The 26,331-nt window shown below is 32.3% G+C and overlaps 1 protein-coding gene across 1 annotated transcript; it reads right to left on the reverse strand.

Annotated features, from left to right (window-relative positions):
* Positions 1-486: 486 nt before the first annotated feature.
* On the reverse strand, positions 487-18,387 carry LOC126752992 (uncharacterized). The gene is made up of 3 exons (XM_050464086.1): positions 18,132-18,387; positions 14,266-14,462; positions 487-1,186 (listed from the first exon to the last, which is right to left on the reverse strand). The coding sequence occupies exons 2-3, from the start codon at positions 14,345-14,347 to the stop codon at positions 795-797; spliced, it is 474 nt and encodes a 157-aa protein (XP_050320043.1). The 5' UTR covers positions 14,348-14,462; positions 18,132-18,387; the 3' UTR covers positions 487-794.
* Between the last annotated feature and the right edge of the window lie 7,944 nt (positions 18,388-26,331).

A 26,331-nucleotide genomic window follows, 5' to 3' on the forward strand; every position in this document is an offset into this window, starting at 1 on the left:
CAGATCTGATGGGGTTAGATGCCTTAAGTATTTATGTCTAAATTTTCAAGGTACAATAAAGAAGAGAGAGATCTATACATAAATGATAAAAAAATATGACCTCTGTTACAGAGTTTATTTCGAGAACGTTGGTATTAATTAGGCCAATGCTATGCAAATTATTGTATCGGGAAGACTTAGCTCTGAGTATTTAGGATAGAAGTTGGTGACCAACGTAGCCGAGGTTAAAATTGTGTTTCTTGTCTCATATAAAACTTTTACGCAGAAAGGAATCCCTCAAACTTATAAACCATGCGAGTGAAAACGTTTTGCTCAATATTTCGCTCTTCTAGAATTCCTAAATTAATAGAAATTAACATTTCTGATGAATTTTCGTGTATGGAAATTTTTATATTTTTAGTTTTTTTATTAAATAAATTTTATTCTTAATAGTTCTTTTAAAAATATTTCCTCAAAATATGTGTACATTAAAACTTAACCTAGAAATGTATGCGTATATATTTTTTATTAAATCAAAATTTCATAAATCGAGTCCAAAAGTCGTGTGGAAGTATTTTTAAACAAAAATGATATGAAAGCAATCAAATAATATAAATCAACATTATCCAAATGACAAAGAAAGTGTAGCGCTCTTCAACTCCAGCGTCAACTTCATTAATATGCATTTCATGCTTCAAGCACTCCACTCTCCAACGCAAAGTTCCAACAATTTACAGTAATCTAGTATACTTCACGCAACGATGCAAAATACATACACACAACCCAGAATGGATTTGTACAGAAATTTCTCCTATCTAAGCATTAATCCGCAGGAATCGCGCCACCAACACGCACAAACCGGTCGCACTCAGCATGGTCACGTGATTGGCATTGCCGAGACGTGGCGTTGCCGCATTGCAGCCATCCTCATAGCAGGTGCAGATCCTCTGCTTATACCCCTCATTGTCAGCATCGAAGCAGTAATTCGTCTTCGCGCTCTTGTCGTTGTCCAAGCGTCCACAGCTGCGTATGATGCGATTCTCGCCGCTCACTTCGATTTTCGTAATCGTCTTGCGGCAAAACATATCGGGCGACTCGCATTCGGTTAGGAATTGCTCGTCACGTGGCGCACGCGGTGTTATCAGACGCAATTCCGTGCAATCCTCCTGCAGATGGGAGTTACACTGGTGACAACGGATGGCATTCACTGTTGGAAAATGAAAAGAAGAGAAAGGCAATTAATGAAATGCGCTTAAAACACTAATTTACTTTATTTCAAATAATTGCAAAAAATTCTAAGTTAGAAGGCATATGTTTGGTTCTGTAGTTATATGTTGCGAGCTCTTGAGCAATCTTAAACTTATTTATATATATTCCTTCCTACTCCCCAACTGGACCTACTAGAAAGCATTTTCCAAAGTGGACAGCATGTCCGAAATAAGGCGTGTTTGCATTGTGAAATGTTTACAGACAGAGACACTTAAACTTTTTTCCAATAGGGCGTTCCCAGATAAACTAATTAGATAAGAGCGAGGTTATGAGGATAAATAGAAGGGTTAAAAATCATGAGTTAAGAGCGAATTATGTGACGATAAACTGCGGAATCGTTGTAAATTTCGCCCCGAGAGAGGCTTTCAAACTAATTTTTCAGTAGGCCTTACCAACACTAGACGAAACCATAAGATAAGAGCGAGGTTATGAGAAATGTGTGTGTGTCATGCATGCTATATCAACGAGAGATCTTTATAACATAAACCTTTGAAGAAGTGTGAGGTGTGGTCAAAAACCACGAAGATATGGACTTAGATATGTTCCAGCTCTAGTAAAGACAATTTTACGGCAAAAGTTAATCTCTCCTAACCCTCGTTTCATATTTCACATTCTAACCACACTTATCCCTCACTACAACATTTAATAATAATTATAACCACAAATTTGGTAATCACTTTCATTATTCAATTCCAGTTGGTAAATATATTTTATTTTTCATATTTTCCTTATTTATATGGACGACATCAAAAGTTGCATAAATATTTGGCGCCACAAGTTTCACAATATCCGCCTCAACTCTACCAGACAAATGGACTCAAAAAAACCCATTCTATTGTGTAATAACGGTAATGGCGCAAATATAATGGAATTTACGAATCATCACAAAAAATCATTACGGTCATTGCAGACAAGTGTTGTCCATTAAAATGCAATAATGCTTTGTCATATACATTTGTCTTTGAGGAGAATAAATAAAAACTTCTTCCATTTCTTTGCTTCAAATTAATTATGGTAAAGTGTCACCAACGAACAACGCACAAGTGGGTTTTACTGAGTGACAAATGAAGTATGAAGGACACATGCCAAATTTGGCAAAACAACAAAAAGTTGAGTAGTTGTAAAAGTAATGACAGATATTGTCGTCCACTTGAAGAGAGAGAGAGATACAAAGTGACAAGGTTTACTAAAGAAAAAAGAGGCATTGCTTGAAATTAAGTATCAAACGAAGTTCTCCGATTAATAGTCGAGTCTTGAACATTAAAAATATATGTATCTTGGCTTTGCGAAACCAAGCATCTAAACTCGTGACCTTAGCCACCGGACAAGTTGTAATAACACTACAACCTTAACCCTTTAAAACTCAATATTGAAAGCCCTTTCGTAGTGGTAACTTAATTTTGTATTCAGAGTCCGTTTTGTATCGCCTTCTTCCCTCACATAATTGACATTTTATATCTATGGTAATAATGCTTATCTCAAACCCCCAACAATTCAACTTGTTAACACGGCAATTATTTAGACAGCATATTTCATTAAGTTCAAATTAAATTTCACTACAAATTCAAATTAGCTGATCAAACGGACAGGCTAATTGTCCTTTCGTTTTCATTTTCTCCCTTGAAAAGTGAGTACTGGCACGGGCCTTGAAACGAAGCCGTCATGCAAGTGTCAGTCGGAGCTTTCGCACGTGTAACAAAATACAGCAGATAAATGTAGGCAAGTGTGGCAAAGTGGCATGCAACTGTCTAAATAATCAACCGACTGAAAAATATACATTTTTACATATGCAAGTATTATATATATCAGCTGACAAGTGGAAATTGGTAAAGTGGCACTATTGTAAGTTGCAATTGCATTTATTGTTACTACTGTCAATTTGGCAAATGTCAGATGCTTGACATTTACTCGCGTACGGTTCTTGTGTTACATTGAAATATGTAATTATATATAGTTATACATATGGTACATACATACGTGGGTACATATTTGGAAAGTACGCAGCTTTCCCATAGAGAAATATAAAGAGTATGAAAATCCGCAAACTGAGTTTTTGCCACTATTTAAGGTGGCGTTCAATGTTTCAGGTTTCTAAAGAGGGTAGTGAGCGAATAAGTCAACGCATTCACCTTTGATAGTTTTTTCCATATCGTATCAATTAAGATATTTTTTTATACTTAGTGCTCTCAGGTAGTTGAAAAAGTAAACAACGGAACTTGAAATTGAAAGTGGTGTGAGCCAAATTGTTCTGAGAAAATATCGCAGCTTATTGAAAGTTATACGGAAATATAACTTTACGAATTAGATAAGAGAAGAAAATAGTTTCTACGAAAAAGTTGGATAGCGTTTCTAATTTAAGATTTTATACCTTGAACAAAGCATACTAAGAGTGTCACGATATTTGTAAAACTAAACAAAAAATGTCAGAGACCCTATAAAGCGTTTATAACGGGTTCTCCAAGTAGATGTTCTTCTTTCAATAGCTTTTTTTGACAGATCACGCGTGAGTCGTGTCAAGCTATCATGGTATTTTTGTTCAGTAATCTTTGAGATTTCATCATGAAAAGACTTAACGTTTACAAATCGTTGAAATTAATTACGAAAATGCATATGGTCAACATAATCAGTCTACTGAGCTTACTATTCGCAACACGATCACCCATCTTGAGACCCAGAATTCATTATTAGATAATATTCGAGCGAATATAGTAGGCTACATCCAGCAAACAGTGAAGAAAATATAGAAGCCGTAGCTGAGAGTGTACACGAAGACCGTGGAGAGTCGACTAGGCGCCGTTCGTTTTTATCGAGATCTTAATACAGCTTGTGAAAGAACTGCAGTCGCTCGACCTTTCCAAGCGACATCGTTCACTCTTCGGGCTCTTGAAATCTTCCCAGAAGATCCGACGTTTTCGAGCTAAATTTTGATAAGTTCATTTCTGGATCGAAAAGCAACCTGAAGAGATTCTAGAGCTGTCATTTCATAAAAACGACTTGGTGTGAGTTGTGTGCCGGTGGAATTTCTATATTTCTTCAAAAATGATGCCGGTGAGAACGTATCCGTGAATAGCGACCGTTATTGCGCTACGATAACCGATTGTTTAATGGCTGAAATTCAAGCTCGTGATCTCGGCGACATTTTGTTTCAACAAGCCAGCGCCATTTCCCACACATCACATCAATCGATGGATTTATTGACAGAACAATTCAATGAGCAGATAATTTCACGTTTTGGACCGGTTGGTTGGCCACCAATATCGTGTGATATCATATCGTTAGACTTTTTCCTGAGGGGATATGTAAAATCTAAAGTCTATGCGGACAATCCCGCTTCGATTCGGAGCAAAACATCACGCGTATCATTCGCCAGTTACCAGTCGAAATGCTCGACTGAGTCATCGAAAATTAGAATATATGTATATATTTTTTGAATATATATTCTTCACTGCATTTAATTTCAGACAAAATTGCATTATTTGTCATTGTTATTGAAATCAAGCACGTGCGAAGGAAAACAAATTCGAGGTAATAATATAGTATATACTATATAGTACATATCTATGTTCATATTCATATGCACCCATATTTAAGCTAATCTAATTCACTTAAAAAAAGTAATATATATATATTAAGGTGAGTCAAAAAAACTAACCTATCGAAGTTCATTTGATATTTTTTTCACTTTTCAAAACTTTTAAATTTACCATCTTTTTTTTTAAAAAAAAAAGCTCACTAATAAGGTTATTTTAAACTATACAAGCATCCGCGTGGTAAAGACTTAAGCTTAAAGGGTTCAAAAGTTAAGCTACTTTTGATGAAAAAATATTTTTTACATGTTATTAAGTGGGAATCTTTGACTGCACATCGACACTTTTGAATATTAAGCTAAAGAGTCTACCTTGCAAGTTATTTTTGTCTCTGCATACCAGGCGATCAAATTTGATCCGGATTGAGAAAAAATACATTTCCCCTATTAATTTTTCACATAAAGCACAAACTTCACATGAGCATAGAAAACGTTGTACTAATCTAGGATAAAATTTTAATTTATCGATTCGGTTTTCACGTGCAGTACAATTGGACCAGTCTGGGTGAAATTTGGTCAGAAGCCATAAACTCGGCAGATTACTTTTTGGCTCACTCTAATGTGTAAATACTATAGTACAGTAGATTCTCTGCCCACATATATGTATGTATATACAAATGTGTTTTATTACTTTCGAATACATGTATGTATGTATATCTGCAGAAATGTATATTAACCTCGCAAGGAAATAAATCGAATTTTTCACTATTTATTTCGACTTTTCTCGCCGCAGTAACACAAAATCAAAGCACCGCAGATGCAACTCAGTTGCCGCCGTTGCTACAATATTAAATTATTGTTATTGTTTTTTTTATTCGCAGCATTAAACGCATTTTCTAATCAAAACAAAATGGAAAACAAAAACAGAAGAAATTGAAGAAAATTTAGCTATCATATGTTCAGTTTACATATGTACATATATATGCCATAAAATATATGTATATGTAGTACTTAATGTGTTCACTCTGCTGTTGCGAAAGTGAAAATATGAGGAAATGCAAATAGAACTAAGAGAAAATGGAAGTGATAGATAGTGGTGGCATATATTAAACAATAACATATAATGTTATCAATATTATTTACTATTTAATTGTGTGTTTTCAAAAGTATATTGGAAATCATTAGCAATTGCCGGCTTTGATTCGTCATTTCTCTGCTCGCTATTATTGTGTGCTACTCTCTTGACAAAATTTTACATGTAAAAAGCATCAGTTGAAAGCTATCGTGGTAGTTATCTGAATTGATCCAACCAAGTTTTGTTTGCATATTTCAGATCCTATTGTGAATTGTTCAAATTCACAACACAACGGCAAATACAAATTTATTTTTCTTGGTATATTTTTGAAAGTTAGGTTAGGTTACCCGGGTGTCACCATACATATGTAGATCTACTGGTCCTTAGTAATGCCATGCCTTCGTCATTCAGGACGTAACTCTCTTTGCAGCTATCGACTCAAAATCTAAGTTTTATACTTCGCCTAGTCCCTTGAACTGCGAGCTCCAAGATATGTATCTAATAATCTTAACAGACGGCAGCGTTAATCCGGATTAATGGTGCTCTTAATCAGATCCTAATTTGTTGATGTCAGACGGCAGCTATGTGAGTTTCAAACTTACGTAAACAGCTGATTACCATTTTTATAATATTTTCAATGACAATGGAATGGTCTTCGGTCAATGCTTTAAGACAAGTTCTAGTTAATGCTGAACAGAGGCATATAATCTCTTTTATGCCTAAGACTCTTGGCGTCGTCATTTATGCCCATGATGTTACTAAGGTGTCCTTTCGGACCGTGTGAATTTAAAGCTTTTTTCCTACGTGGCTCTTGCATAAGATCTTGGCGATACATGAACTTAAGGGGGGAGTCTGCTTTAGAGGTTTCAAAAAATCGTTTTTTTTTTTGAGGATTTTTTGGGTGGAAAAGATATAGTCGATTATAGCGCAATTTCTAGGGCTTATAGTTATATATATATTTAAACAACATCCGAAATTTTTTTCGATACGAAATCTTTAATATTCTGCCTTTGGGAAGCAATTGTCCGATGCATCTCGCATGTGCATTTGTCGGACGGCGGGCAGGATGCAGGTCGCAATTTCTATCGGAAACAAAAAGTTCAAAGAGATTCATATTTTTTAAAAATTTATCTTCTAGTTAAACTAAGAAAATTCCAAAAAAAGTGTAAAATTTTACAAATTTTTAAAAATTGAAAAAAGTGGTTTTTGACCAAAAAAATTTTACTTTATGTTGTTTAAAAATATGTTCAAACCAGACTTTTCTTAGTTTTTTTTTAAGTTTAAATAGAAGATAATAAACTTTGCCTCAATTCCATACGACGTTTAGTTTTTTTTTCTATCCTGCCCGCCAATTAAGAAAAATCGTAAAAATGAAGAACCGAGAAATCGCGCGTCAAGGCTTTCTGCCCAAACGCTCGCATATCTGCTAGTATATGATATATATAACTTTGAGGTCATTTTCTTAAATATTTTTTAAATAGATTTAAATAAAAAACAAAAAATCGATTTTTTTAAGCTTCTAAAGCAGGCTTCCCCTTAAGACTTTCCATCTTGGCCTGATCCAACTGAGAGCCCTTTCGGAAATTTCATTTTAATATAAAACGTTTTTAGTCATTTGCGTTATTGCTGTACTGGCTTGGTAGGCACACGTATGCCACTTTTGGCAGTCTTATCAGTTATTTCGTATCCCGGAATTCCTTTGAGTACCGGAACCTAGTATATTCGTACTTGCAGCCACTACATCTACTGCCTTTCTGCTTTAAAGGATTAATATAACATTATTATTTGAGCATCTGGTATAGTTTGTTCGATTCGCCGAATAGTAACGTTTGGCGAACCGAAGGCAGTTGAAATTTACCTCTACCCCGCCATTATTGAAACCTCTTTAACGAGCTAGATATAAGTATATACATACATACACTAAATAAATGCGAGCAAGTGGTTGGCGTACAATTTTTTCACAAAAAAAGAACAAAGTGGTGTTAATTTGGATACAAAATAATAATTAGTACTAAATTGTATGGATTAGGAATCTTTTGCATGTAAAATTTTTCTGGAGAATAAATTTAATTACCAAACATATGTGAAATTATTGTTTATTTATGTTTACTTGGGTAGTTGGACCGGTGCTAATTAGACAAAACTTAGCGTATGAATGTGGTGTTTTTTACGGTGCAGTTGGAGAAATTAGAGAAGCATGAGAATTCTTTTCACATACTATTTTACATACATACATATTTTTTTATACATACATATGTATTTTTTATTTATGAAAAAAATTATGTTTATTTCAAATGTTATACATAATACGCAATAGAGGGAAAAATGTTACCTACTGACTTCTATACTTTTGAATAACATTCATTCTTAATGTTCAAAAACCTACTCTTAGGGGTTCCTTAAAAGATTTAATATAGAAATAAAAATGTATTTTGTTTAACACACTTTATAAATTACGGTGAGCTACAAAAGCTAATATCGAATTAATGGATTAAAATGAAGTTATAATAGAGAGAAAAAATATCACTGCAAGGCAGGCTTTGTAGCTTAATTTTAAAGCTTACAGTTAAACTTCAGAAGATCTCTTATCATTGAGGTTATGCTAGGTAAGATAGACCAGTTTGGACTTTTGCTAAGTCCAAGAGTAGTACTTATCTTTTAGATCATAAATTTTACTAAAAATTTCCTTTCGTGAATTTTTTTTTTTTTCAATTCAAAAATTCGAATATTTAAAAGCTATAAACAGTACATCCCATTCTACGCATTAGACTACATTGTATCATTGCGTTTTTAACAATTCGAACTATCTTTAATTGAATAACTTGAACTCTAGTCTGCGCTTGAAAATAATAACATCTACGCAGTAAATAGCAGACTAGCTAACTGCTGCGAAAACAATTAGCACTGGAGTGGCAAATAATTACTTATGTGCTATTTTTAAATTGTATATATAAATATATAAGGAGAACATTTCAAACTTCATATACGAAAAAAGAACTCTTTAAATTAATGTGCTAATTTTTAATCATGGCAAATATACTTAAAAATTAACATTCTAATATCAACGAAAAATTTACTGCTAAATTTCGTGCGCAATATATTGGTACTATATCCTAAACAGAGCATATTCAGTGAGGCATGAAATTTGAAGAAAACGTAGAATAAATGATCAGTGTACCAAGCTCTGTCGACTTAGCCGTGTCCGTCACTCTGTATGTCCGTCTGTATACACGCGAACTAGTACCACAGTTTTAGAGACATCGATCTAAAATTTTGCACATGTGCTACTCTCATCAAGATACTGCTTATTTGTGGTAGCCGACAATATCCAACCACTATAGGATACAGCGCCGACACAAAATGACCCATCAGCAGCAAGTTCATGTATGGAAGGCTCCTCGATTTGACAAATTATTTTCACGAAATATAAACTGACCTTTCAAAATTCAGAAAAATATCTTTGTAAACCCTTTTATGCTATAAGAAATGCAACTGTGAGTGGTATTATAGTCCACTCAGTCGAAATTAATTTCTGATTTTTTAAACAAATTTATATGAACCCGCTTTTGAAAGCAATGACAATCAAAAGGCATGTGACTCACGCACAAACCAGTTTTGGTCGTTGCCAGATATAGTAGAGTGCTCAAAATATGCTGCATTGTTTACCTGATGGCTTGGCTCTTGACATTTCCCGCAGTCATCGCGATCTGACAGCCTCATTTCGCAGGCGTGTGCTGCCACCAGACTGTGACCAGTGAGTATTCCAATCATGTTCTTACAGTCTCTTCAATTAAAAATGAGGAGGAGCTTTGTGTATTTTTGATCTACCGCTTTTCACATGACTTTTGCAGTTTAGCATTCCGATAGATGCTCTTGTCCAAATCGTGGTAATCGTCGTTATCGGATGACAGCTGTACACCTGGTAATCCTATCCACTATCTCATTACCATCGATGCCTTTGTGACCTGGCATCCAGTAGAAATGAAGTCACTTGTTCCTGGCGGCACTCTACACAACTGTCCTGCTTCCCCAGACAATTCTCTCCGACATGCGAACCAAGGTAACTGCTTTGATTGCTGCTTGGCTGTCTACGTAAATATTAACTGTGGAATTGTCTGCTGATGCATTATAGACTAGCTTCACAGCTTCCCAATAGTAAAGACCTTTGCTTGAAGCATACTGCAGGAGGTCCTCCGGCGGCTTAAAAGTCTGCCTTATCCCAACTTTAATTAGTATATACCCGCACAAACTCCGTCCTTCTTTTTCAAGCCATTGAAATCCATTGATTCTGTCAAATTTATTTCAGACTTTTTATCTTTGACTTACAACAAAACATATAATTTATTTATATATTTATTATACATATATTATTATTATTTTTTTTAATAACAATGACTGGCCGCATAGATCTATAAAATTTTGTTTTTACATGATTTATACTATTTGAATATACAAATGTATATATTTTTGGCAATTGTATAGATTTAATCATCCACAAAGGTCACAGTGTCGATGTATCGTTGCGCTTCGGCGCCTTGCCATTGTTTCTAGGAGGCGCTTTTATTTCTGGCACACTCTACGCGCAAATAAAATGCATTTGTTTTAAATCAAAGCAATTTGAACAATTCGAAAATAGCACAATGGCGACAATATACTTATAAAAAATTGTGTATACTCATATGATGAAAACTTAAACAAGCCGAAAATGTTTGATTACGTTGAAAAAGATAAGCCTATAGCCATATAGTACATACATATGCATAGTAGATATGTTAATAGACATGCGTTAATCAACAACATAATTACGGATTGAACAAATAAGAACTTTATTTTTGTGATATCAAATTGGAATGACATATTCACGAAGTTACAAACAATAAACTTTTATCGTTTTACATTTTGTCTAATGCTTGATTGCACAGATTTTGCAATGAAGACAATTTTTTATGAAACTAAAATAAACTTATACCCTCTTCTTCTATTTGATTGTTGCTATGTGCACTACCACCTATTTCAGCCGAGTTCGCCGAGAATGGCGTGTTTGTTGCTTCCATGTTCGACAAGTGAAGCTCAATATAGCAAGTGCTCAATGTACCCATATTATTTTCTCTTCACCCACTAGCTGAAACTGATATAAGTTTTTTCGACAAATTTGTGACAGTCTCAAAGCGCTTTGTCGATCTGTAAGGACCTTATAATCCAGTTTATAGGAAGGAGTTTATAAATACCACAACGTCAATCTTCTCAGGATCGACCTTTCAACTTTAATTTCAAAACTGAAAGATTACGAACTAACTTAGTATCTGTAAGGGTCTTATAATTCAGTATATAGGAAAAAGTTTATAGGTATCACAGCGCACCGGCGTTCTCAGCTGTCCAACTGAGATCCTTCTTAGGATCGACCTTTTAACTTTACTTTCAGAACTGAAAGATTTCGAACTTGCTTACAAACAATACTCTAATGGCACATACTTCAGATCTTGATAATCCATCATACGATATTCATCGGCTATCAAAAATCTTTGGCAATATTATTTCTATAATGAAAAATTCTCAGTTTTCTATATCATACGAGTATATTACAATGTGTGTATAAAGATGAACTTAAATCTGAAAATATCATTATTTTTGGAGAGATATCTTTACTTCTTATGTGCCTTCTCAGTCCAAAGTAATTGTAGATGGCAAGAATGTGTCTTCAAAAAAGTTGAGAAAGTTTTTGGTTTCAAAATTTGGAGAATATCTGGTGATATGTTGAAGTATGAGAGAAATCATAACATTAATCAGTTCATTGTAGGCTGATTTTAACCGAACGAAACCTTGTCTGTGATATTCAGTAGGTTTATTAATTAAAAGTGGGCATAGCTTGTGGGATCACCTTCTTGTAATTTGAGCATGGAAAACCTAAGTCGCAACTGGCAGATCTGCACACTCCTCATACGACTTTCATAATTCATAAGTTCCCTTAGCTTCTCATATGAACTAACTCCCTTATACTCGGGTATTTAAACATTGAATGGCATTTCAACCTACCTTCCAGCACAGTCGCATCTACCGCTAAATTATCTAACCTATCGACGTCACGTTCATTCTACTCATTGAATTTATTACAACTTAAATAATAATTTAAGTAATCGGGTAGGTTCTTTAAGTAGTTTTGCATTTAACGGCCGGTAATTAAGTTATTACCCTGCTCAGCAATAAAATGCACTTAAATCAAATGAACCTAACCGAAACTAGTTAATAAGCGATAAGTCAACAATAAAACCAGATAAAACTGAAGTGTGTTCGTAAGGTTGTTCGACATTCATTGCATTTCATTGACTGCTTAACCGCAAGCGCCATTGTAAAATTAATTGTTTGATATGGGTATTTACTTAGTCTCAAAACAAGAGTATTACTTTTTCGCAGCCCTCAAAAGGGTGTTATTACGACATTTTTTAAACGGATGATGAGCACTGAATGTTCGGGGTAAAACACATAAATTAAGGCCGAAAAGTGGTAATTTAACATTGACCAAATACTCAAAGAGATAGATGTCGTTCTATGGTATATCAGACTCGAGAGGTTATCAAAACTTTTTCTAGTCATTACAATATTCAAATAATTGAGCTCGTTGTGAATACCACAATTGCACCACAGCATGTTTTTGTATATAAGTAATACGGTAACATTTTTATAGCGTCTATAAAGTTGGCAATAAAACGCATGCGGTTAGCGAATAATAACACCATGTATAAATAGCGAATGCTAAAAACCTAGTTAAATGAGATTTATGAAAAGTGCTTGGAACTAGAAAACTTTAACACAAATTAATAAACTATTTTTATCGTACATGTGTTTGTATGTATAATAGACTATTTGTTTATAAATATTCATTATCAAGTAATCGTTTGCTTTATATTTTATGTTAGATATGAGAACTAGCTGTAATAAACCGTTGTTTGCGTCATTATTTTGCGACAATGGAATGATAAAATGCCATCTTTATAGTTTTTATATTATAATCCAGAGAATGCTCCGTATTGCGAGCAGTGGAAAGCTACACACGAATTATCATCATATACTAAATAGGAAAAACTCTGCTTTTATAGGCCCAAAGTAGTCCCCAACAGTCTTTGAACGCATATATGTATGTCGGTCTGCCTTCCTATTTGATAAACCCGACTGTCGTAGGAACTGATTTTTTGTCCAGTTAAATGGTATAAATAACTTTATATAGGAAATAAGTCCGGACAATCATATACATATGTATATATTTTTCAATATGTTTGCTTAGGGTTTTTTGTCATCTTGGTCAGATATAACACCTTACAAGATTTTGTTCGGCCAGTTCAATGCCGTCTCGTCAAATGACAAGATTTTCTATGCAAATACTTGATTCCGATTGTTCACTTTGTATGATAAAATCTTCAAATGATTTTCTATACAAATACTTGATTCCGATTGTTCACTTTGTATGATAAAATCTTCAAATGCAAAAGTTCTTCCAACTGGTAGAGAGTCTTCACACAGTAGTATAGTGGGAGGTTCAGATGAATGAACAGCTTTTTGAAGATTCAGTGACGTGTTCAAAATTTCAAATCGATACCTCAAAAACTGCGGGTCTAGTTCGCGTATATACAGACAGACCGACATGGCTATACCACTCAGCTCGTTATCCTGATCATTTATACAAGTATATTTTATACGGTCACTGACGTTTCCTTTCGGATGTTACAAACATAGTGGGAAATTGAATATACCTTGTTCAGGGTATAAAAATTCTGACTCCATACGATTCTAGGTTAGATAGGTGTTATGGAACATAACGTTTACTGGTAACGAAGTGAGATGAGCATTTTTCACTACCAACTCTTGTTAGGCGTTCTTTACATTAAGTCTACGTTAGATTAGGCATTAGATCGCGTCAGATCACATTGGATGTTTAAAATAAAATCACATAAAAGACGAACATTTCTGTATATCACTTTTGTTTTAGTAGTTTTTTTACATTCCCTATGTTCTAGCTCTACTTTTCCCAGTTAAGCTCGCGTCTGCTACATTCTCATGCCTCTTTTATGATTATATGATTCCTTTAATTCGATAGGTTAGAAACATTACATCGGATTCTTAACCCTGTTTTCATCTAACATTACCATTCTATTTGAAAACAGCCAACCCTCAGCAGGTAATAAATATTTAGAAGAAAGCGTCTGAAAACTAAAAACTCATAAATCTGTTAACCGGATTGAGGTGGCCTTAAGCCAGTGGGGTTCTCAATATGAATGATTACATTTAGGAAAATAATTCTTTCAAACATATCAATGTATTCCAGAAATCTATAAGCAATTTTTTAGGTTTCTAAAAGAATACTTTAAAAATTAAAAAATATCACATGCTATTTAAAATATTATAGTTATACTTGAAAACTTACCCGATGGCATAAAACAGCAAAATATGATCATTATTACAGCTGTAGAGATGAATAGGGCTTTAGCTGAGGTTGTGTATGCCATTTTTTTATAATGAAGTATAACTTTTAATTTATAATACTACAAGTGAGATATTTTTATTTCATTAAATTGAAATTCAATTTTTTAGTATTTTTCCAACTGTAAATATTTTCAAACACTGCAAAGAGAAGAATTAAAAAGTAAATATTAAAATTTATAATTAATAAGCCTAAATGTATAGTAATAATAAAACAATTTATATAAAGCAATTGAATACACAACATATAAAATAAATTTAAATTTATAAAATCTACCAAATGAATAATATAAAATTTTATACTTAAAAAAAGTATTGGATTACGTTCGCTTTAAACATAAAAAGTTTTACACAATTAGGTTCACCTTATTGTAGTTTTATATACTATGTTTATAACTAATTAGATTTGTCTAAGAAATATATTTATGACTATCATTCAGACATTCAGAAGTAAACTTTATAAAATTCCTCTTATTTATTTTATTGTTTTATGTCTCTTATTATTTTGTTATTCTCTCTTGCGTAAATGTTTTCTGTTCGCTCTTCGGTTTTGTTTTCGATTGCCGCCAGGCAAATTTACTATACAAAAACAATAATACATTGGAAGACGAACAAAACAAATTAAATAAAGGAAAGAGCCTCAGAATAAATTAGAAAAAAATTTGTAACGTCTCATTAGCTATGCATACTACATTCTTCAAGCTTTTTCTTAGTCGTAATCGTAAAAGTTGTTTACATTTTTCAAAAACCGGTCCAATGAGTCGCAAGACAATTGGAGAATTGTTTGTATTTTTTATTTGGCAAAAATGGTAGCATCAAATAAATAAAAAAATATGTGAATTGTATATTCATATGTATGTATGTGTGTGTTTTGTTTTTAGTTTCATAAAAATAAAAGTTAATTCGTATATAAAAACCAATATTATAAACACATTTTATTTAAAATTTTTGTTTATTATTCTATGAAGTTTTATATTAGCTATATAAAGATCATTTAAATTAATATATTTAAAATACTTTTCCATTTGTTTCCATTTTCATACATGACTTAGCAAGAAAAACAAATTAAATAGTTTCAAATATTGTTTCTACAAGAAGACAAAAGGCTCTTTAAAATAACAATAAATAAATGTAACGGCAGAAAATTTTAATTTTTGTGAAAAAAAAAAAAAATTTATATGTACATAAATTGAAACTTTTATTAATTCTAAGAAATGTTTGAAATTTTTTTTATAGTGATAAATTAAATTAAAAAAAAATTTATAACGGTATTTAAATTAATAAAAATTATAGTAATTGCTACAAAAAATATTTTTAAATTTAAAATATATTAAAAACTTTTTAAATTTCATCAATATTATTGCAGAAGCTACAAATTAGACGTTTTTTATATTTCAAATTTCTAATTCATTAAAAATGTACTTAGTATCTTATAGCTGTTCATCCATAGTTTATTTATTTTAATAAAATAATTTAATCTTGTATTTGTAAGAAGTTAATACAAATATATTCATATGTACATACATTGTACTCAACAAAAATTTAACACTATTTTTTCTTTAAAAGTATACATGTATGTATTTTGAAGTCTCTCTGAAATGATGCTTAAGCCTAAAAGTGTATCTTCCACTCAAATTATAACAAATACCGTTAGCACGGTCCAGCTTTCATTTGATAACATTTTAAACATTTTAAATTGCACAGATACTTTCATTGATTGCTCTTCACCAATGACACGCAGATAAATATAATATTTATATTTAATAACTGCAGTTCCAATTAGCAACGGAAATTAACTAGTTGATTCATTTTACTGAATTTCGATAGCTAAAAATAACGCATGCAAGTGACTGGTGCACACAAGCGGCGAAGAAAGATAACCTCTCAATGGATCAAAGCGTCCAGACAAGCAAAGAAAATGCAAACAATAGAGAGCTAAGCGTGTATGCAGACATACATAAGTACATATATCATACAAAAATTATTTGATATATATGTACATACATATGTATAACATATTTAAATACACGTATATATTGATATGTATGTCGAAAATGAATGTTTTAGGGCTTAAAGAGCTTGGTTCAAAATTTTATCGTCGTTTATTCCAGTTAAAAATCGAAATGAGATTTCAAAAAAACTACCGTTTTATAATTAACTTTGTTTTTATAATTAACTATACATATGTATATATATATTTTAACCGCTTTAACGCACACATCGTTATCAATGCAGCACTTAACGCTTCGCTTATCTGGACTTGAGTTACTATACCATGTGACCACATATACACATTTATGAGTATTTTTATATAATATTTTATTTATTATATATTTAAATATATTTATATAAATTAATTTAATTTGTATACTTATTTACAAAAACATGAAAGCAGAAATATATGCATACGAATTTACAATAATTATTAGAAAATTTAATTTAACCACAGCAGAGGGCTGGATCAACGCAAAGAGGGCATACAAGATGGCATTATAAAAAATAATCAAAACAAAATAATTTTTACGGCTTCAAATCCAAAATAAATTCATTTATTACAAGATTTTAATGATACCAACTCCTTTTTAATTAAATTCGAATTAACTTCAAAGAATGAATTCAATACTTTATTTTTTTTAGTTTATTTAAAAATCAAATAAAAAAAAACAAACACATTTTTAATTAAATGTTTTAATAGAGATATAATTTAACTTTTTTAATATTTTCTGCTTTCATTAATGAATTAAAAATTAATTATTAATTATTTTTAATAAATTTACAATTTTTGAACTATTTTCACTAAATAATTAATTTTCATAATTATTATTAATCAGTTAATTACAATTAGTTTACTGAGATTAAACTACTAATTTATAAAGTTTATTCATTTTATCAAAAGGTTATTACTTTAAGTAATTACTAAGACTATTTAATTACAAAACTAAATTTACTAATTTCATTATCTAAAATTAATTCTTAATTTTTGAATGGTTTTTAAACTTTTTTAAATACATTTAAACCAGAAGTAGCCTAAATAATTAATTAATTATTTACTTAATTACAACTAATTTACTGTGATTAAATTACGAATTAAGGAAGTTTATTAATTTTATCTACCAGTAATTAAAAGTAAACGAAATAGCTAAATAAAAACATTCACCTACTCTAAGTACATAATTACTAAAATTATTTAATTACAAAAAAAAATTACTAATTTCATTATCTAAAATTAATTCGTAATTCTTGAATGATTAATTTAGTGATTTTTAAATTCGAACTAGCCGCAATAATAAATTACTGAGTAATTTTAATTATTTAATTATAATAAATTTATGGTACTATAACTAAATTTCGAATTAATTAAGTTCATTTATTTAATTTACCGCTAACTAAAATTAGAAAACATATGTAATTAAAATAAAAGTATTCAACTACATTATATTTTTGCTATTATTTGTATTATTATTATTAATTAAAAAATAATAATTATTAAATCTCTATTTGTAATAATTTTTATAGTTTTCTGAGACAATTTTCCATATTTTCGGTATATTTAATGGTTATTAATTAATTTAAATAATTAATTTAATTTAACAGTAATGAATGAATTAAATATATAAATTACTGCATTTCTCTAGTTAAAACTAACTAAAACTAATTTAAACCACTCGCTTTATCTGCAACCACATGTAATTAGCTCGTTTATTTAATGAACTATTCAAATTCATTCACTTCCTCTAATTATAATTCAAATAAACACTCCCAACGGTAATTAAAATTATTTGCACACACTCACAAATACTTTTCACCAACCTGTTGCACTTAAATATTTACAGCATACACTTAATACACGCCAACGCTTTGCTATATTCAATATTTCCCATACAACGCTTTATTCACTTCGTTATTTAATTGCAATAATTTTGTTACGATCGACTTGTGGTTAAACACGAAATTAACGTCCGTACACGCGCACGTCTCAAGCGAATCTGAATCTGAACTTGTAAATGTTTTTAAAAATCAAATTTTAATTTTAAATTATTTCCCATTTTCCTTTTTGTTTTGTAAATCAAATGGACGGTATTGAACATACATACACACATACACACATACACACATACACAAACGCGTAAACAAAACACAATACAAACACGAGATTAACACAAACACCGAAGCGTTTTGTGACCGACGTCTGATTTAGTACTCAGTAATAAACTCACAGAAATCTAAGATGACTCTACTCGTGCTACGTACGTATGTATGCATGTTCATACGTATATAGTTAGTATCGCACTAGGTGGACAAACAGACAAACGATCAGTATGCAATAAGCAAACGATCGCTGACAAACCGACGACGGCAGTGAAATGCGTAAAATTGTGGGAGAATTGTGGTCGAGAATGTCAATGGTACGGCGGACTGACTTTCCCCGAGAGTTATTATCGCGTAACGAGTTGTTGCCGTGAGCGCAAGAGCGCAACGAAAGAAAGAGCGTTGCCGCAAAGCGCTCGTGTAGTTGTGGTTACAACAAGTGGTCAGAACACTTGTGCGAGTATTTGAGATGAAACTAAAAGCGCACACCCTTTGCGGGCGTCGGTGATTATAAAAAGCAGAGGAGATAAAGTGTGAATATTCAGAGATCAAATACACATATTCATATGTTAGCATATGTAGCAGGTGGCTACCTTGTAGGAAAAGTTAGAATTGAATGACATATAGATGTATGTATATGTAACTGTAATTTATTTTCATACTAATAGTTGAGATATGAACCTCGTAATGCTGATATTTTTATATCCCGAAAAGGGTATATTAAGTTTGCCATAAAGTTTGTAACATCCCGAAGGAAACGTCAGAGACTCCTCAAAGTATATACTTGTATAAGGTTGTCAAATATCCCTTCCGCTTTTTTGCTCTTTATTCTATGCTTTATAAAAAGTGTTACAGTGATCGGATTTAGTTCAAATATGCGCCGTTTCGTTTGATAATCTGTTTCCAGCTAGACGGCAACTTCATAATACCCCCCCTCCTTATTTGCGAAGAACTCGGACAGCCACTTCTCACAAGCCTCTTTTGAGTTCAACTTTAATCAAAACTTGGTCAACAGAAGAGAAATTACATGAGAGTTGCCATATGGTAATTTCATTTGTTGATATGAACATAAAAAAGTTTGTTGATATGAGCTCTTCAAAAGTGGATTTACCGCAATCCCTCTAGAAAATTCGATACCTCCCAAAAAGTACCTTATACGTAAGTTAGCGCGTGTATGCAAATCTGAGTATTAACAATTGATAAAAGCTAAGGTATGATTTTAAAAAATTTCATATAAATGTAAATATAGTATAATATATAAAATTGATTATTTGACAGAGAGCTAGATTAAAGGCTGACTGAGTCAGTAAGAACTACATACATACATACATAAGTTCATAATCGTAATAAATCTTGCTTGTTTTCAGCAGCTTGCAACTGCAAGTCAAGTTTATATTATTGAATATTAATCGCATGTAAACAATCTTTGAATAATTCGAACAAACAGGTTTGAAATGTAAACAAGCGCAAATAAGATAAACGATAATCAAATAAATTAAGTAATTGATTATACTTTGACACCAGTAAGATTTAATTAAGATTTTTTAGTTCAAACAAGAAAAGAGTTAACTTCGGCTGCACCGAAGCTGTAATATTACAAACGAAAAATATTATTTAAATAACTTTAAATGGTCAATATGCTATAATGACTCGATCTGTTCGATTTCTTCGGAGATTCCACCATTATCTTAAACAAGAATCTATATTCCTTTGAAGATGTCTCTTCAAATGAAAAAGCTTTCCATACAAGCACTTTACTCCGATCGTTCAGTTTCAAAAGAGCAACTTCATGGTGAGAAAAGGACGGGTGCACAATTTCAGATCAATATCTTAAAACTGAGGGACTACAAGTAGTTCGTATATATACAGACGGATCGACAGATATATGTATACACCAATTATCGGCTATGAGAAATCATGTTCTCATGTCGTGTATTTGGGATGTTGGAATTTTTCTTTTTTTTTTTTGTAAAAGAAATTATTAGAAGTTCCCTCAGTTCCATCGCCGTTCAGTTTTGGACAACTTAATGAGCTCAGTAAGTTTGGGTCAAACTGCAGTCCTTAGTTATTCGCAAAGGTACGAACTGAACGAAGGCATTTAAAAAGAGCTCAGAGTACGTATCTCTTCAGTGAGGTCGCAGAGTCTGTTAAAATTCGCGTCAACGATGACTACTCCTCTTGAACTTAGCAAGTGAACTCCATCTGGTATTGCAAAGAACCAAACTGATCTATGCGTGGCTTATTGACCTACCAGATTAAGCTAACTTAACGTATCTCTTTTATTTTAAGTGTTCGGACTGGTAATATTCTCATCGGTACCCATGTGGCATAACTACTTTTTGTAAAAGCTGAGTTGGTCAAAGCTGTCTGGAAGTTAGATGAAAGATGGAATCATCTGAAAACTTTCTTTCTTCCTGTTTTTTTTTCAAGATTAAGCCGCTTGTCTCTCACTTCTTTCGCTATCCACGAGAACTATTTGGTTTAGAAAATAGCCCTCATAGCAGATTTACTTAAAGCATTTCGTTGTCTATAAAGGTTGGGTTTCCCCTGGAGAACATGACTGAAATTGTTAAAATTTGACTTCCAACTTAGTTTTTCTTGCCTTTGTTGGAAAATTCGAAATCGATTTTCGGACTATTTAAGAATCTAAGCCACGTCTAGCTCTATTCGGATATTGGAAGTTATTTTTAATATTTTCTAATTTCCTTTATTTTTATTTTTATTCAAAACAGATATGTATTTTTTTGTTATTCTGTTTAATGCTTTTATATTACATTTTTCTTTTAAAAATTAAAATTTTATTTTTCTTATAAACGCTGCCTAACCGTTCAAATCATGGGTTCCTTGAAGGATCTATCCAATAAGAAGTGCAAATTTCGACTAATCATACATATAAAAAGAATTTTGCGAAAACTAAAATTTCAAATATTTTATTATTTTCTAATACAATAATTATGCCTAAAGTAGATTTCACAAGGGTATATGTAAATTAAATGCGCTGAAAACCCACTTTAACAGGATTTTACTAACTCTTTGGAGGGTAAGTACATATGTACATGTATAGACTACTTGAATATACTAGCCTATACCAAATCAATTCAGAATTTTATTTCCGTTTTGCAATGATTTTTCCTCTAGCGCTTTTGCTTTCAGAAATGCAGTATATATTCAGGCAAATACCCGCATATGTGTATGTAAATATATACCATGTACATACATATGTATGTATATAAAATAGCAGCAACCGCAATAACGATCAGCTGATATGAAATACCAATGTTATTGCTTTAACTATCTATAAAAATACAATCTCCATATAACTTTGTATTTGTGTGCGTATTATCTATATGCAATTAAATCCCACAAATAATTTATTTTTTTATTTGCATGGAAACAGATTGCGCGTTTTTTTCTAAATTAATCTTCCGCTCTAACAAACACACACATATTTATATTTGTACTTAACTTAAACTAATCATATTGATATGTTTGCTTAAATCAGTTTTTATTGGATTTTTTCGGTTAATAAAACAACAAAACTAGCACAGCCTAAGAAATATCACTTTTATAAAAATACTATGCAACAAAAACAACTATCAAAACAGTTCACACCGGTTGTATCCCGTATTACTCAGCTTAGATCCGCTTTCTCCGCTGAAGAAGATAGTCTTTTATTTGTGTTTTAGAAACAGAATCTCACTCAAATTTACTGTTGCATTTCGAAAATCGTTAATTGAGATTATTTGCTCACTAAATATACAAAGAGAACTATAGTACACTCCCTGCCGTTGCAGAAAGTGAGCAGGCTTTAAAGAGTAATTAATATTTCCAATTAGTGAGCAATCGGTAATAAATATACAATGAAGGAAAAACATTTTTCATATTTGAAGACACAAATACATGCATAATTATAGTATTTCTACTTGAATTTACCAAACTATAGACATATGTATGTATGTTAGTAGCTAATATATGTATGTATGTAAGTACCTTCCTTCCAAAATAATGGGTTGTCAAAAAAGTCTTGCGGTATTTTTATTGAATTTTTTTTTATTGAAATTGAAATGAATTTTTGATGACTCATGCCCAGCTCTTGAATGCTACGGCTGCTACTATGCCGGTCTCTTTCGACCATTTCAGCGATTTTATCGCAATTTTCGACGACAGGCTTTCCGGAGCGTGGCGCATCTCCGACCACCTCTACACCAGAACGAAAACGTTGAAACCATCGTTGTGCGATGGAAATGGAAACTGAATCGGGTCCATAAACTGCACAAATTTTATTGGCGGCTTGAGATGCATTTTTGCCTTTATCGTAGTAGTACTGTAAAATATGCCGTATTTTCTCTTTATTTTGCTCCATGTTTGCGACGCTATAACTCACGAACGACGTAAAAGAAACGATAATCAATCAAACACGTGTTAGCGCGTGAAATAGCTTTCCAAAAAGGTATAGCATGACCCGATGCCTCGAATAAAATAGAATTACGCGCTTTCAGCGCCAACTAGCAAAAATACCGCAAGACTTTTTTGACAACCAATATATTTAACACAAAATTCCCACTGGCGTTAGCATTCAAAGCTCCAAACGTCCCCTTCTGCCTACGAAGTCAGTTCAAAATATCCCACTTGATTTTAAAAATAATTTATAGGTTGATAAAGAATTTCGGTCTTATATGTAACATATCAATTGAAAGTCGCCGGGCTGAAATATTTTTTTGGCAAAAATCGCTTCTTTTTATTCAACCTATTTTCCTTCAAGGGTGATATACTGATTATAGCGACTCTTCAACTTTTTGATACCCTTTTTGTAGTACGATTTGTCCTCTGCTTCAAAATAGGCCTCAGTTATGGCGATCACCTCTTCATTTCGCCTTTTGAGATCTGAGAGCAAGAAATAGTCGCTGGTGGCTAGTTTTGGAAGACACGGCGAATACTGAAGCAATTCGAACTCCAATTCATGGCTTTTTCCCATCGTTTTCGCCGACTTGTGACACGATATACTATATTGTCTCGGTGAAACAGCACTTCCTTTTTCTTCAGAGGCGGTCGTTTTTCGGGAACTTCTTAAAACGGTCGAATAAGGTTCAATAAAAGTCGTTGTTGATGGTCCTCTCTTTTCAAGTCAGTTAATAAAAGTTATTCCATGTGCAACCTAAAATACAGACGCCATAACTTTGCCAGCCGACTATTGCGTTTTCCACACTTTGGTGCGGGTTCATCGCATGCAGTCCACTGGGATGACTGTCGATTGGACATCGGACTGCAGTGCTGGAGCCATGTTTCAACCATTGTCACATATCGACGCAAAACTCGAGCCGTATCAGTAACTCGTCGTTATTTTTGGTCGAAACTGAGCACTTTGCCCATAGTTTTCTCATACCCAAATATTCGTGAATAATACGATGTACATGTTCAGTTCATACCTTAGAGTACCTGCTATCGTGAACTACTTCACTTTACGGTCATTCAAAATTATTTTGTGAACTTTTTTGATGTTTTCGTCGGAAGGAACATCTTTTGGGCACCCACTGCTTTCACCGTCTTCGGTGCTCATTTCACCACATCTAAACTTAGCATACCAATCCTTGATGGTTGATTTTCCTGGGGCAGGTTCCGGAAACTCGCCATCAAGCCAAGTTTGTGTTTCTATCGTGTTTTATCACTTTTATTCACAATAACAAAAGTTGCTTCACTCAAAATGATCTAATTTGAACGTTAGAGCTAACTAAAAATCAGATAGATTTAATTTTAGTAGCGCCATCTATGTGCCATGGGCCGATTTCAACAATTTTTAGACACAAGATGACATATCTTAAAGACACCATTTGCACAAAAGCTCAATCTGTTAACTTTATTTCTGTTTAATTTATGCAATTCGAAGTGAATGAATCATATGGAATTTAATATTATTTTGTATTTAGTAAGTTTGGTCACCCGCGTTTGCACTGGTCTCGTCATCATTTACGTATAACTTTATATATTAGGTCTTTGGCAAAATTTACTCCATATCCCAGATTTTCAAACCACAAGATTAGCGGTTCTGTTCAGAGGTTTTGTTACGTGGAAAATATTACTAATAATAAGACCATTTTAATTTATATAATAATTTGTAATACCCTTCAAAGTAAGCATTTCTCACGCCTCCACGCAACCACATAATCGGTGGATATACTTGTATACTTGTAGTATAGATGTGTTTCTAATATTACAAGTACAAAGCGCCCTTTTAACGAAGCTTATGGGTTTAGCTTATCTTTATATTATTTTTACAATTTAATTTCATTCAAAAACAGATTTGTCTAAGCAATTTTCCGAGTAGACTACACGTTATAGTAACTACTTATTAAAATTCTACATACATTCCACTCACCCACTTATATCCATTCAAGCTCATATCCAGTTTAAGCCAGCTTAATCCCGTTAAAGGGCAGCTAACGTAATGCTAATATGCTTTAGCGAATGTCATTATAAAAAGTCAGTAGTAAAAACTACCACAATCGTTTTTATTGTTTGAGAGTGTAGAAGTTTAAGGTGTAATTACCGGGTATGCGGTAAAACTACGGCCAGGCAATTTATTGTAAATTGCCCAGCTATCAGAGGTGTCAATAAATACCTATGATGTTTAAATTATACTTATTAAATTCGTGCGCAAATTGATTTTTTTGAATTATTAGACTAATAGTTTGATTTAAATATACATAACTGTACATTAATTTGTCAGCAGACTATAATTATTATTCTTTATTAATGTCAATTGGAAATTCTTAAACTGTTCACTTTTTAAACAAGTAAATACACTTCTAATTGTCCTAATTGACAGTAAATATTAGTCGTCTCTGTTCATCAGATTTTAGGCATTGGCGAATCGAACAAACAACTGGTATAGATAAAATTGACTGGTATAACAATTTCACATATTTTGTGTTGAATTAAATGGACAGTGTTGTTGCTTTGAATTATTCTACATAAAAAGTTTCGGTAAGAAACCATTAACGGCTTTTCCTAATTTGCTTACGCATCTGAGAGTCGCAGGAATTCGGATTTGTTTTCAATTAACGGCTTTTAGCCTATATAATGTTATTGGCGCCACTCGATACTTCGCCGTCAGTGATGATTTTTTTACGAAAACTTAAGCAATCTTAGCAACCCGATTTTACTGTATTTTTTCTTATTATCGAACTATTTTTTATACGGGCTTAATAGTTATTTTCCAGCAATTATCAATGCATTCAATATTTTGCCTATTTTCGCTATTTTTTCCTGCGGATACTGCAAAATATAATTATCCCACTTGGCACAAATAGTTTTTATGTTTTCACAGGCGCGGTTTCGGTAAGAATTTTTATTGCTATAATAATTAATATAATAGAGAAAATGTTAAATTCACATCCTAATATTTCCTCGTTAATATCAAATTTTTAAAACAAAAGACCTCAGTATTTTACAAACCTTTTTGGAATTGGTCATCTTGAATTTCGACCTCATTTATTTACCGCGAAAGTTCTGAAAATTTGGAAAATACAAGACTTTTTAGCTGTGTAAAAACCAAGTCAACTCAAAAGCGAGTAAGTATACCTATAAGTAAAGTCTTTTCTGAATCATAAATTGTAATATATTGTATCTTTATTGTAGAAACAATAAGATGTGGAGAGTCCATTGCTGTTTAAAGTCGGAAAAAGAAATATACAGGTGAGTTTTTTCATATTTTTCACATTTTTTCGTAATTATAAAAATATATACCAACCCTTATACATATGCACATATACTTATATTTTAATTGCTCATCATAAGTTCCATTATTCCTACATATAAAATACAAATCTGTGCTAGAAAACCGTGGTATTTCAACAATCTCACTTCAGTCGAAAAATTTTGCAAACGTATGATCCTTTCCTTACCTGTCTTCATTTTTCACATA

This window comes from Bactrocera neohumeralis, chromosome 3, assembly GCF_024586455.1.
Source record: "Bactrocera neohumeralis isolate Rockhampton chromosome 3, APGP_CSIRO_Bneo_wtdbg2-racon-allhic-juicebox.fasta_v2, whole genome shotgun sequence".
NCBI classification, from domain to species: Eukaryota; Metazoa; Arthropoda; class Insecta; order Diptera; family Tephritidae; genus Bactrocera; species Bactrocera neohumeralis.

Excerpts from the sequence above, each read along its gene's own strand:
- LOC126752992 (XM_050464086.1), bottom strand. The coding sequence starts at position 14,347 with ATGGCATACACAACCTCAGCTAAAGCCCTATTCATCTCTACAGCTGTA. Across the intron at positions 1,187-14,265 it reads TTGCTGTTTTATGCCATCGG|TGAATGCCATCCGTTGTCAC; the intron begins GTAAGTTTTCAA and ends ATTTTCCAACAG.